At 40.6% G+C, this 13,735-nt stretch overlaps 1 protein-coding gene across 2 annotated transcripts in view; it reads left to right on the forward strand.

Annotated features, from left to right (window-relative positions):
- pex14 (peroxisomal biogenesis factor 14) overlaps window positions 1-13,735 on the forward strand; it is a 46,112-nt gene that overhangs the window by 735 nt on the left and 31,642 nt on the right. For both annotated transcript variants that reach the window (XM_067591925.1, XM_067591926.1), the window contains exon 2: window positions 1,030-1,080. In XM_067591925.1, coding sequence (XP_067448026.1) covers window positions 1,030-1,080 — 51 coding nt within the window. The remainder of the gene's footprint in view (window positions 1-1,029; window positions 1,081-13,735) is intronic.

Below are 13,735 nucleotides of genomic sequence, written 5' to 3' on the forward strand. Positions count from 1 at the left end.
GAAGAGTTTATGTCCACAGACATAAATCCACAGACCGATGGAGCAGGAGAGCAAATGAAGTAACATAATGGAGTGGATTAATGATGTCATGCATGCTAACATTTACAAAACTATTACTTATAATTAATCAACTAATGTATTAGCAACAGCCAGATCCTGTATGCACATTATTCCAGATAATATCTTGCTATTTCCGTTATTACACAGCAGTATATTGAGCAGAGGAAGTCTAAACAAATTAAATGCAAAAGGCTGATTTCCTCTTTATTATTTAGACTTTATTCCTCCATCTATATACTGTACCTATTTATGTTAATTCAGCAAAGTATTCAGGAAATGTTAATGACAGAGAATGTATTGTACTTTACATCAATGCCAGACTGACAAGTTGGTCAGCTGTTTAAAAATATATTAAAATGTTCATGTTTTTATCTTTTTTTAGTGTAGTTTGTTTCATCAGCATAAATCTGTTGTGGTAATGCTTTATTTTAGAGTTCCTTCAGTTTTGTATAAATTTCCTGGAAATTTTCTGAGCAATTTGCAAGTATTTAACAGGTATTTTTTTTAGGACATTTTACAGAAATGGTGGTGCAGGCTGGTACAAATTATAAGAAAAATGGGGGAAAAAAGTGTTAAATTTGTTTAGTGTAGCTGTGTTTTTAAGAAACAACCTAATATGCTGCTAATATATTGTATGACACACAAACTGCATACTGAAAAGTATGTTTTTTTCTGTCAAAGAAATGTTAAGAATATAATTTAAGAATTTATGCAAATGAAGAACTACATGTGAAAATGCTGTGAATATTGAGTATAAAATATATTGAATGTGTAAAATGTCCTAAAAACTATTAAATACCTTCACATTTCTTAAAAAATGTCCAGGAAAGTAGTATAAAATTAAAAGACATGTTACCCCTCTATAGATAGATATTTTCTCACTGTAAATAAAACTGCTGCGTTCAACAACCACAGCCTCTGTCATCCAGTAGATGGCACTCTAATACAAGTGTTTGTATATCTTCTCAGCCTGGACTTCCACCTGGGCATGATGCAGCAGCTCCCCCCAGAGAATCACTGGTAAGGATTCAGTATTTAATACAAATTATTTGACAATGAAATCACAAAAGAATTTAATGTCTATTTGTTGTGAGTGTGTATTAGACATAGAACGCAGGTTAGATAATTAATTGAATCTCATTTAATTGAGAAAACCATGTTTTGATGAATACTTTCTCATAAATGGTTGAAATAAATTTCAGATATTAATAATTATGCTTCATGCCATGATTCTTAACCGCATACTATCAATTGAGTAAAAAAGTGTGTAAGTTTGAAAGACTTCAGAGGTTGATTTTAAAAGTCAACTCTCTTCCTCTGACAGAGTGCTAAACAGTGAATTCAGCTGCTGTTGTATTTTCAAAGAATGAAAATCTGCACTCTCTTGGCAGTTGATGGTGCACAGTTATTGTGTTTTTTATGATGCAGTGACTTAAACATAGTTGTTTTCATCCTTTTTTTTTTTAAATCAACAAACAACTTTTCCTGAGCTAATCAGATGATACTACACATTCCCCAGATAGATCAAGTGTTAAAGGCTTCCAATTAGCAGCCAGTCATTTAAGCACCACACTGATGATGTCCCCAAGCCCATAATGAGAGAGTACTTCAAGTTTCTTGTCTGTGGAGAGTAAAAGGCATGCAGAAATGTCTATTTTAGCAGTCATAATGGTTTCACTGTTGCTTTAATCATTTTTAGCATAAAACTTTCACCAAATACCTTTTGTCCCTTAGTTTAGCCCATTGATTTTCAGTCTGGGTCATGACCCACAATTGGGTCCAGGAATATTTTTTAGCTGTTTCACCAATAGTCAGTAGTCTTCAACAGAAAAATGATAAACATGTTTTTGTCAACTATAGACTATGTCTCAGTCACGTCCTGAGCCCTGCAACCCTCCCACAACTACCCACAACTTTAATAATTACTTTTAAAGGAAGTTTTCTTACTCATTCATGAAGTTGTACTCTTTTAATGTCATGTCATGTGTAAATATAGCTTCATCGCTTCATCACAGTAGTTATACATATGAAGTCGTAAGTTATAGAAATACGATGAAATAAAGCTTTTGTATCAGTTGAATAAAGTTTTTGCCCCCTGCTTTAATCCAGGCTCCTCAGAGTAGAGAACTTAAGTCAAATAGCTCTGAAAAAAGTTTTGCAAGTAGCCTGCTATGCAAACTTTAGTCTTCATAAGAATTCAGGATGTGAATACATGCAAAGCCAATAACTTTTAATGTCAATAAACATCAGTTACCTTTCACTAATGTGTAAAGGAAAGTATTCATAAGACAGGCTCGGCCCAAGTGATGACAACACTTATAACCAGGAGCATATCGTTGCCTAGTGGGACGGAGCACATCACATATACATTCACTGTCCTTGTATGGGCACAGCATCCAGGTTAGAGGAGTGCTCTGTTGTTCAGCCTACATGTCTCAATGTCATTCACCACCATTCACTCTTCATCCTCCCCCCATCATCCCTTCATGCCAAGGCTAATTTAATCCTGGGGTTATTGATTGTGGGAGCATTCTCCCAGGCTTTCTTTCAATTTACTTCAATTTCATCATCCCAGTGCGCTTCAAGACTGCCTCCTCAAAAAGGGAAGAAATTCTTGTTATGAGGGTCCTGATTCGAGACTGGTTGACAAGTCCCCCCCCCACCACCACCACCTTCACTTCCAACCCCTTTTCTCCTTTCTCTTTTTGATGAGCTGCTCTTTCCCAGTTAAGTGGATTATTACAGTAGGGATAATTCTTGTCACATGGCATTATTTGGATGAGGTGAATAATTGAAATTTGTGTCTGAAAGGATTTTATCTGGATGAGAGGAAAGGGAGTGCTGGCAGGGTTGGGAGGGCACAGAAAGAGAGAGAGAGAGAGAGGGAGAGAGAGCACATACACGTTTGTATAACATTTATGTGCACATGTGCATGTCAGACAAGCCAGTGTGTCAGGCTGGGGACACCAGTCATGTTAAGAGGTTCTGACTCACCTCGCCCAGATCAGCAGGCCCTGGCACACTGCACAGTGTGGGCTCTCCTCTGTGGCAAGAGGGCCCAGCTCAGGGGTTGGTGCCACAGCCTCTGCCACCATCCAGGCCAGAGGGGCAGGTCTGGACCTGCAGTTAGATAGAAAAAAAAAAAAACGGGTGGGAGAGACTGTGTGAGTGTGCGTTCCATGGTTGACTGGTATACCAGTCGCTGCCAGCCGCTGCTGTTGCCTCTGGCTCTGCTCTTTGCTCGCTCTCACCCCTGCTTGCCTCGTCTCCGTCTACAACCCCCTTCCCCCCTCCCACCTTCCACTCATCGGTGCCATGGCCATTATCCCTGCCAGTCTCTTGCTGGTGTCTCCCTAGTATTTGTGCTCACTCTCCCTGCAGTGACACCCTGTGCTCACCACTCGTCTCTTCCTATCACTCTGTCCTCACTGCCTTCAAATCCACCCAAACACATCACAACAATAATTATATGTGTACAAATCCCTTTTTATCACATAATAAATAAAAAGTAAAGTCAGATCTGAAATCAGCATTATATCTACAGTATATTGTAATATGACACTAGATATTGGATTAGAGATATATTATTTGACTGTTGTGAATAAAATAAAAAATGAATACCTGCTTGGCCATCATATCCACGTTACTATTTTTTCTCCTCTCAGAAATTATATACTAGTAGTTTAGATGAAAACAGTTTGAAAGAACAGTCATTAACAAGATATCCTGACATTGTAGATATTACAATACTGGATCAAACTGTTGTGATATTTGATATTTTGAAGATACGCATTAATTTGTGAGTTGCACCAAATTGTGTGTGTGTGCTGCTATCAGGCGAACTTATCTGAACTTATCAAGTCAGTCAAACAGAGTCAGTTTGTCTCTAGTTTTGTCTGAAAAAAAAAAAAAAGGAATAACCTCTGCCACTTAATGACAAACTTTTTGTTGCTGCTATATGAAGGGAGGGCCGAGTGTCCACATGACGTGTCGGCGTGCAGCTGATCTACAGGAGAGTTGATCCCTGCTTGAATGAAGTCATTTTACTCTCAACGGCCCCAAATGAAAAAGTGTATATTTGTGTATGAGGATGCAAGTGTACGGTTTATGTGAGCAGGAGATGCATCTGTACCCACCTCTTGTATGTGGATGTGGGCATATGTAATGTAAACTGAGTTTGAGGAGTGTGTGTGTGTGTGTGTGTGTGTGTGTGTGTGTGTGTGTTTAGGTTTGGGGGTTTTAGTACAGCAGAGGGAGGGTGGTAATGGGAGGGGGGAAAAAAAGAATCGTAAGAAGAATATCCCGGTCTCACAGCAACTTCAAAAGCTCCCCTTCCCCAGGATATTAAGCAACTATGATGAAAAATTTAGCAAGCGTTAAATAAGCTGCTTTGAAGTGATCTGTTTTGGCTCAGCAGTCTCCAAATTTCCGTAGCCCCTCTGCAATAGCCATCATACTATAGAGGGAGAGAGAGAGAGAGAGGGGGGCGGGGGGGGGGGGGGGAAGGAACAGCGTGTTAAGTGCAGGAGTTGTGGGGGACCTGGCTGGATGGCAGAACAGTAATCATTGAAGGCACCAACACTGCTACTGTACCCTTTTGTCTCTCTCTGGGTCTTTTTCTCCTCATTTCACCTCTCCCTCTCTCCCTGACAGCTTTTCTGCTGATCTCTGTGAGTCGCAGGCGGACAGATGTTGCTCATATGTTAGCTCTGAAAAGAGAATTTTTTTTTTCTTTTTTTTTTTTCACTTAAGCGTGGGTGAAACAGAAATGTAACACAGTTGTGATACCAGGAAGTCAGAGGTTACTCTCGGGTCTTGACTCAGTTATTTTTTGCTCTGAACTATCCCCCCCCCCCCCCCCCCCGGAACATGTGCTTGTTGAAAGATGTGTCTTTTTAACAGCAATCTATCCTGCCTGTGTGTGTGTGTGTGTGTGTGCGTGTGTGTGTGTTTTCTTCACCGGATTATATGACTTGCACAATTTAAAAAAAAAACCCAAAAAACAAACAAAACAAAACAGAACATATTTTTAAGTGATTTGAAGGTTTTTTTTTCATTTTCACCATCATAAAGCAAAAATAACAAGAAGTTAATCTCTTATTTGATCATTCACATTTCAATTCATTTCACATTCATCACTTTTAAAACCATTATTTTAATTTTTGAGGACTCCAGGTTTCAACACGCTCCGAATTAATTATTGGGGCAGAATAAGAAATGGGAGCCAGTAATGAGTCTGGTATGGTAACTCCATTCTGTCAAGAAACTAGGCTACCATTTAGTTAGTCAAGGGAACCTTCTCTGAGATTTTCCTTTTTTCCTCTTTGCTCATTACTTTAATTGTAATTGTAATCCTTTATTGGAGCTGTCTGCAGTAAAGGAGAGTTATGGTCCAAGTGGGGGCGCGAGCCATAGAGATATTTCATGATTATTGGAGAAGACGGTCACTAGGTGGCAGCCACTAGTCCGGCCTTGCTGTAATTACTGGGTGGGAAGTGATGGTGTGAGAAACTGTGTGTGTGTGTGCGTGTGTGTGTGTGCATGCGAGGGTGTGTGAGGAGAGATTTCTCAGATTCTAACACATTCCTTGAAAGAGAAAAGTCGAATAAATCTGATCACCTGCCATCTTACAGTCAATAGATTCTGTATCCTGTCACGTTGACTGTAAACATGTTTCACGCTCTGCAGCAGCACAGAATAAATGTGTGTGTGTGTGTGTGTGTGTGTGTGGGGGAAAGCATCGATCTTCATATTTTCGTGGTTAATTTCAGAAAAAGTAAACTCATTCTGGATGTTATCTGAAAACTGCAAGCGCACAGTGCGGCCTAATGTGGAGCGATGTAAGATATGGAGATGAAATGGCATCATTCTGATGTTATTTTACTTCACCATGGTTGTACATGTGAAACAGTTTCAGACCACAGTTTTGTTTCAGTGGTCGCACTGATATTTTCTCTTTGGAAAGAATAAAAGCTCAATTCTCTATTTCTCAGCGCAGCACTCATTGTGCATCATGCGCTGTTTGTTTCGGTGGTTAATGATACAGGAAGGGCCCTCCATTTTATTGTTGCTGTGTTGCACTTTTCTCCCCTCCTCGCTCAACCCGGCAGCCAGCCTCCTTAGAGGACTCTGTATGAATTCTCACTGTCATGTCCAAGGACGAGTGGCGCAGGGTCAGCTAATTGCTTTTATGATTATGATTTCACGTCAGATTTATCGTGCATGCTCGGAGCACATCTTCCAGGTCCTGCCGACGTTGCTGGCTTTGGATGGTAGTGGTGGTGGTGGTGGTGGGGGGGGGGGTGGGGGGGGGTGGGGGGGGGGATGAGTTTACAGCTTCTGGCTGTGACTTCTTGTTTAAGTGCGGGTCACACTTTTTGACTCATTAGAGTTGAACGCAAAGGGGGTGAATCACACAAGCTTTTCCTGTAAAAGCCTCTGTTTTTCTGTGTCAGTAACTGTAGCTGTTTTTCTCATATTTGGCCACAAAAGAGCATTTCTGTACTTTGTCTTCAACATGTGCTAAAGTTTGGAGGTCATGAGTGAGGAATGACACAGACAAGGATTTTTGGTTTTTCTGTCTTTTGAACTTTTTATGAGCCATAAATCTCTCATCTTCGTTTCTGTTAGCAGATGAAATCATTATGCTTATTCCCCTCATAGTATGCCAGAATTATCAGTTGACTTCTTTTTGATGTTGGTGACTTTTTCTTCTGATGGTTCCACCCACCTCTTTGAAAATCATGAGCACAGATGAGTCCAACCCATTTTATAAATTTTATTTATTTTGTGGTTTCTGCCTCATGTGCTGAGCCGGACTCAGATCTGCGTTGCCAACACAGACAATAGTGTTTTTTTTTTTTTATCTTGACGTTTTTGATGAAAGCATTGAAAATCCTTTAATTTACTGTAAAGTTTATTGTATATGAAGAAGAAGCTGTTGTCACTTTATGTCAATAATTCACATATTTTATGAAGATAGCGCTCGGTGTCATGACCGGTGGCGCTTGATTTGTTGCAGTAATTTGACCTCACTCTGACCTTCCTGGCTGGGCCGCAGTGTGACTAGTGACAGATGCAGCCTGGGAATATGGTTTGGATAGTTTTCCAATGCTCAGAAGAATGTTGAAGCTAGTTTTACGCAAAGTTCATTTTGGAGACGTATGTAAAGTCTGTGATTAAGCTGAATTCAATAAACTTTAATGAATGCTTAGGACTTTATTTGTAGGGTTTTTTCGTCTCAGCAAGCATATTAATGTAAGCAGCATGGTAACAGAGCTGTAATTTCTTATTCTCCCACAATTTAGTGAACTGTCATAATATGTTTACTTAAGAAATGATAGAAATACGACACCAGTTTAATTACAGCGTAGTCATTTTGCCTCAATATACTTGGGAAATTGGCCTTATTGAGCTGAGCTTCCCTTATACTCTATTCTGCTTTGTAATTACTTCAGCTTGATTTATCATCTTTTCTTTGTGTTTATGGTTGTAAACTGCTCGACTGAGTAACTTGGTCTGAGAGTGGCTTGTCTCCTTGCAGCAAGGCTAGAAATCTCCCGATGAATCTGAGATGTCTCCGCTGTCAAGACTGCTCACATCGCTCTCAGCCTCCAATGTCACTTTCAAGGCATAATTACACAAGTTGTGTTGATTAGTATGAGAAGCAATTACGCCGGCTTTCCGCTGTAAATGGAGAATGTGATGGCTCTTGATTGACAGGAAGCATCCTAGCTTTAATAAGTAAATGACTATGGTAATTCAGGTACTGAGACCCTTTGATTTGTCAGCATCTTTTTATTTTTTTGTGATGTCCTCTGATTTTAATGAACATGAATTTGATTGAATCCCCCATTCATTTCCCCCTGTCCCCGCACCCGTCTGTCTGTCTCTCTACAACCTGACCAGTAAGTGATCTTGCGTGGGAGTCATATGTTTAACGCTTTCTGAGCTGAGACCATCCTAAAAAAACAACCCTGCTGCTGATGCTGACTTCTTTTTTCAACCCCAAATGAATCCAGTGTATAAAAATAATAATAATAATAATAATGATAAAAAAAGAAATAAACGAACACCCTGCAATTTTGACACACCATTCAAAATGCTTTTTAGCATATCATGCTTTCACAAGTATGGAAATCAGAGGAAAATTATTTGTAATTGACACTTTGGGGAACATTTTTTTCTCCTTTTATCTGGCTTCCCAGTAAGTTATTAGCTGTTAATTTGTCGGCAAGCTCCCCTACAGCGCCAGATATTTGTTCAAATGCTGGGATCCCCTTAGTGCATTTGTAACTACACTTCTGAAAATGCTGCCCTGTCTAATTATGTAATATAATACTGCCTTTTAGGCAAGTTTATTTTAATTGAATAATATTAGTTCTAGCTAAGGGTAAGCTATTAAAACAGCAATACTTAAGAGCTCTCTATGCTATATAAAATACACAGTGTTGTACTCTAAAATGCAGCAAAGATAACATCTGCAGTTTACTCATTTAAAAAATACAACAGGCTTATAAATCTAAAGCTTTTATACTAAGATATGTGTATTTTAGATATTTGAATAAGGGCCAAACATTTAAATAATGCTGAAATTTGATTGGCCCAGCCCTCAATCTCATATTTCTTTCTTTGTTAACCACAGTTGGCCTAATCAAGTAATTCCCTGTTTGTCTTAGTAACCCCCTATAGAGTCATACATGCATAAATATAATAAAATAATTTGCTCTTGCACTCCCTAGCCCAGCTGTAATTTATATGGATTGAATGAGTGCTGCATTGTGGAAAAGCACGAGTGGACCAAATGCTCGTTTGTCACCTCTAATAAATGTTGGAATGTAAATTATGAAGTTATGCTTCAGATGTAAATGCACTTTATTCCAGTCCTTTAATGTAAACAGCCCACTCCAATACATTAAGGGGTGGGGGGAGGGCAGAAGGGGGTTTAGACTTGGAATTTTGACTGTTTTCACAATCAATAATAAACACAAAAGAGCCTAGATGGGCAACGTTATAACATATCTGAAGTCGCGTTCATAAATTATTGCATGAAAGCAGGCTTGTACACCAAAAATGTAAATACATTAATGTTATTAATAATGTAGTGACTAATAGTTCTATCAAGACTGTAATAGCAGTTTAATGGAATATGACAGCAAGAATGTATTACACTTCTTACATTTAGACGGGACCTCACATGACATTTATCAGGGATTTCTGAAATCATTTTTTTGATTATTTTGTTAAGTTAATTGCTTCTTTTCCCCCCAACGTCTTCTCTGGGAGAGGGGCAAAAACTGGTAATGGATATTAATTAATATGTGTCGGTTTTCTGGGTTTGATTAAAAATAATGAAAGCAAAATGCTAATGGGATTTCAGACTTTCTCAGTGTGTGGCGCCCTGAGATTGTGGCTTTATCTGGGGAATCTGAAAAAAAAGAGATAGTGGGCTATACTCTCTTGGCTAAAATGAAAGTGACAAAATGCAGAAACTGAGATAAATCATCTTAAAACCCTCTAAAATAGAGCACATCAGCCAAACAATTGCACTCTAATTAGCCTAACTTTAGAAGTATGATACAGCAGTTTATTGACAGTAAACTGTTTTCTGTATGTAATAATGAGAAGTTGAGCCTCGCTCGGTATTCATCTCCGCCTCTCAGCATGACGTTGTCCTCACCTGCGACTGAAGGAGTTTTTTTTTTTTTTGAATGAAAGAAACACTTGAATCATTTCTGACAAGTTGCTGTCTTGGCAAGTTGTTTTTCCAGCTACTGTGATGTGTTTCTGATATATGGTTCTTTGCCAGAGTGACAATGTATGGACTTGTTTTTCTGAAAGGTTACAGAGCTTAGATATGTTTTTTTCAAGGTGGATTTTTTTTGGCCTTTCATTTAAATGAAAGCGCCCTGATGCATCTTTAAAATTGAGCTACACTTGACTTGGCACAGGTTATAGCAGCCTTCATCTATAGTCCACTACAGTCAGCATGAAGAAACCGTTGCCAAGACTTCTTTGTGTCTGTATGCAGTCTTCAGCAAAAACAGGACTTTTAAAAGCTATCATTAAGGTGGGGCACAAGTGTAGACCAGCAGTGAAACAGAGGCTGGCACAGTAAAAAAGCAACCGTAGCCACTGGCACAACTGACAATTATCCAACACCTGGACTGGCTTCCCTCCCTGGCATGTACGTCAAGACTGTCGACTTCTTGTTAATGCAGTTATTAACAGGAAGATTGCATTTGTTTTCCTTTGCGGCTCTCCTGGCACTAGTACTTTGCTTTCTCTTTGATTAAAATAGTAGGTGGATGGATGCATTTCAGCTCCGTCGTGAACATCAAAAGAAGGAGTGAGAATGAGATGATAGAGGTTGAATAAATGCAAGAAAGACTGAGGCTTTTCTGCCCTTTTCCTGGATCGTGTTTACATTGGAATTTAGGGATTTTAAGGAAGGTATTGGTGGCCTGCAACGCTGTGGAAAGAGTGAGCACTCTTTGGTTGTCCTCAAATATGACTCCGTGTCAGATTTTTGTTGATATTTCCCCTTTATAAGTCACTGTTTTTGTCAGTTACTATGCGATTCGCCTCCTATCCGTCCTTCCTCACTTCTACAGGACTACGTCATGGTTTTTTTTCCCCTTTCCATACCGAGTAGAAAGTGGTTTTAGGTATCATGGGGACGAGAAAAGGGGAAGTGAAGGGGCTCCGTCAAACGCCCTGTACTTTTGAAACGCAGAGAGTGGCATTGTCATGTGTTTTCTGTGTCAAGGTCGACAGAAAATGTCAGAACAGGTGCGTGTCTGCTGCTGAGCTGCTTGCCAACTCAGCCCCTTTGCTGTAACACGCCACCCTGTGTGACATTATAGTGCTTCACTGTAGGTTGTCTCCTCTCCTCATTCTTTCGGAGGAGCCGAGTAAAACATGTATTTTTTTTTCCCCTCCATCACCACGTGATTCGATGTAGACTTTAGATGGGTGTTGACGCCTTAACTTTGACCACTGCCTCTTGATTGTCACATAGTCACGAAAAGTATGGGTGCTGTGCAGCAGTGACGTGCAACATTCCTATCTGATTACTCCTGTTTTTTTGTGTGTGTTTCGATATGAATAACTCTTCCAATTTAAGGAGACATAAATCATTTTGAGGGAGGAAAACCTGTTTCTATAGATTCATTATCTGTCTTGGCCTTCCCTGAAAAAATACCGTACAGTTAGTTCTTTGTTGCGAAACACTTGTTTTTACAGTATTATATGTTTTTCCTCTTGTGAGAAATTTGGCAGAGATAATATATATATAAATATATATATTTTAGAAAACATCATAATTTGACATCCAAACGCATGAGGTTTGAATTAAGCCTGGTGAATGCAACTAAATAAGAGTAAGCGTGCTGATTTCACTGTCACGTACATTCATATACTTTGACAATTTGCATTAAGCAAACATGCTGCAAAACCTGAAAATTCTGTCTGAACTTCCCAGAATAGGTGGATCATGCTTGGGTGTGTCATGAATAAACCACACGTCAAATAAGTTTTTCAGTTTGTGACATTTTAATAACAGTGAAATCTCTAGCGTTAAATCCCACTGGTTCAGAAAGCTTGAAATGAAGAATTATTATTCGATCTGACTGGCTGTCGTGTTCGTATCCTCTCTGGCATAGGGTTCCCCGTCACTAATCTGGGTGTTAGGTTTGACCTTAGGATGACTTTTGGAGACCATATAAGACATCTGTGCAAAATCTCTTTCTACCATCTCAAAAACATCTGTAAACTCCGCCCCTCTCTAACCCTGTCAGATGCAGAGAAACTTGTCCGTGCATTTATCCCGTCTAGTACGGACTGCTTGCAGTTCGCTCTTCACAGGGATCCCTGGCAGGAGCATCCAGAAGCTCCAGTACATTCAGAACAGCGCTGCCAGGATCCTGATGGGAGTGTGAAACCACGAACATATAACACCAATTCTGTTTTCATTGCACTGGCTCCCTGTCTCCTTCAGGATTGACTATTAAGTCCTGCTGCTCACATACAAATCCATCAGTGGACATGCTCCTCCCTACCTACAGGAACTGATCACACCACAAACCTCAACCCGCACCCTCAGATCTGCCAGCAGCTTGCTCCTCCGGGCCCCCAGCACTAAGCTCCACACCCAGGGGGGGGGATCGAGCCTTCTGCTCTGCTGCACCACACTTGTGGAACAGCCTCCCTAACCGTCTGAGGGCGGCACAGACCCTAGACTGTGTTCTATGTTATTCATACTGTGGCACTTTGAGTTTCACTATGAATGAAAAGTGCGGTACAAATGAAATGTATTATTATTTAAATGAGAAAGAAGAGAACTGCTACTTCTGTGACCCTGATGATTGTTGTTTTCTGATGCTGTCAGCACCACACTTTTTATGCTTACCCTACTCTTGAGGTTAGATTCTTACTGGCAGTCGGACGCCTCCAGAAAAGGAGAATTAGGCAGCATTTTTCTTTGTCACTTAGCGTGATCAGGAACAGACTCTGCCTGCTCTTTTTCTCCAAAACCAAACCAAGGTTTACTGCCTTAAATTCCCCCCCCCCTCATTTGATAGTGAGTTCATTCTGACTTATCCGCCGCTGTAGATGTGTGGCCCATTGTCTTGGCAAGTGTGCCTAAATGTTTCTGACAGATCTCAGTTAAAGACAGGCCGCAAGGGTAAACTGCCAGGCCCCCCCCCTCCCCCCTCCACCCTCCACCCCCGTTTGACTCCACCCGTACCACCCCTGACCAGTAGATGGCGATGTTAATCTTCTCTGGCTCCCCTCCTGCCTCGATGCGTCTCCCCTAACACCATCCTTCTCCTCTCCTTCTCTCCGTGGCACTCACTGAGGAAAGAGGGGTCTCACCCCGTGTGGAGGGTCATGCCACCAATTCCTGGCCCCCTTTGAAGACCATGAAATTGCTGATCCAAGACGCACGATTAGTGCATTCAGCCTATTGACTGGAGAAGGGTTGACGCGTGATTATAATGTCACTGGAATGTCACAATCTGTCTGGTTGTCTTTGTGAGCATACTCTCATCCGGTGGCACAGCGTAACCAAGAAGGAATAATTTGATCAATAAAAGGACACCTCTCTCTCTATTGTCACTGGCCTCTCTATTCTAGTTTTATTAGTCAATTTGGCAGGCTGGCAGGACAGCACACAAAACTGATGCCAACTCGCTGCATCTTCAACCCAGCTCCCTGCTTTATTTGCCTATCGCAGTGGTTCACTTCAAGTTGCTTTGCAGTGTGTGTATTGCAGGGTGTGTGTGTGTGTGTCTCTGTGGGTGTGTGCTGCCTCAGTGAGAGGAGCAGTTTGGATCAACAGAAGAGGATAGGCTTGTCACTGTAAGTTGCTTGTGACGGAGGCGGCTCTTCTCTTGACACCACAACACAACTTCTGTGGTGTGTCGCTTGGACACAAGCTTCACGTTGTTTTGCTGCTGGTGCCGCTTGCATTTTGCCTCAATCAACTAATTGAATGTGAAAAGCCGGCGGGCCTTGATGATATGAAGGACAACACACAGAGCAGCGGCAGTTTTAAGAAAAGCCTTTGTGTTTGTTTATGTGGCCGTAGCCGGTTGCTTCATCCGTTTCAGTTTACTAAAGAACTTTTAAATAATTTATGCAGGTCAGTTTATTACATATAAAAACTTCTATT

The sequence above is a fragment of the Thunnus thynnus genome, chromosome 6, assembly GCF_963924715.1.
Source record: "Thunnus thynnus chromosome 6, fThuThy2.1, whole genome shotgun sequence".
In the NCBI taxonomy this organism is placed as follows: domain Eukaryota; kingdom Metazoa; phylum Chordata; class Actinopteri; order Scombriformes; family Scombridae; genus Thunnus; species Thunnus thynnus.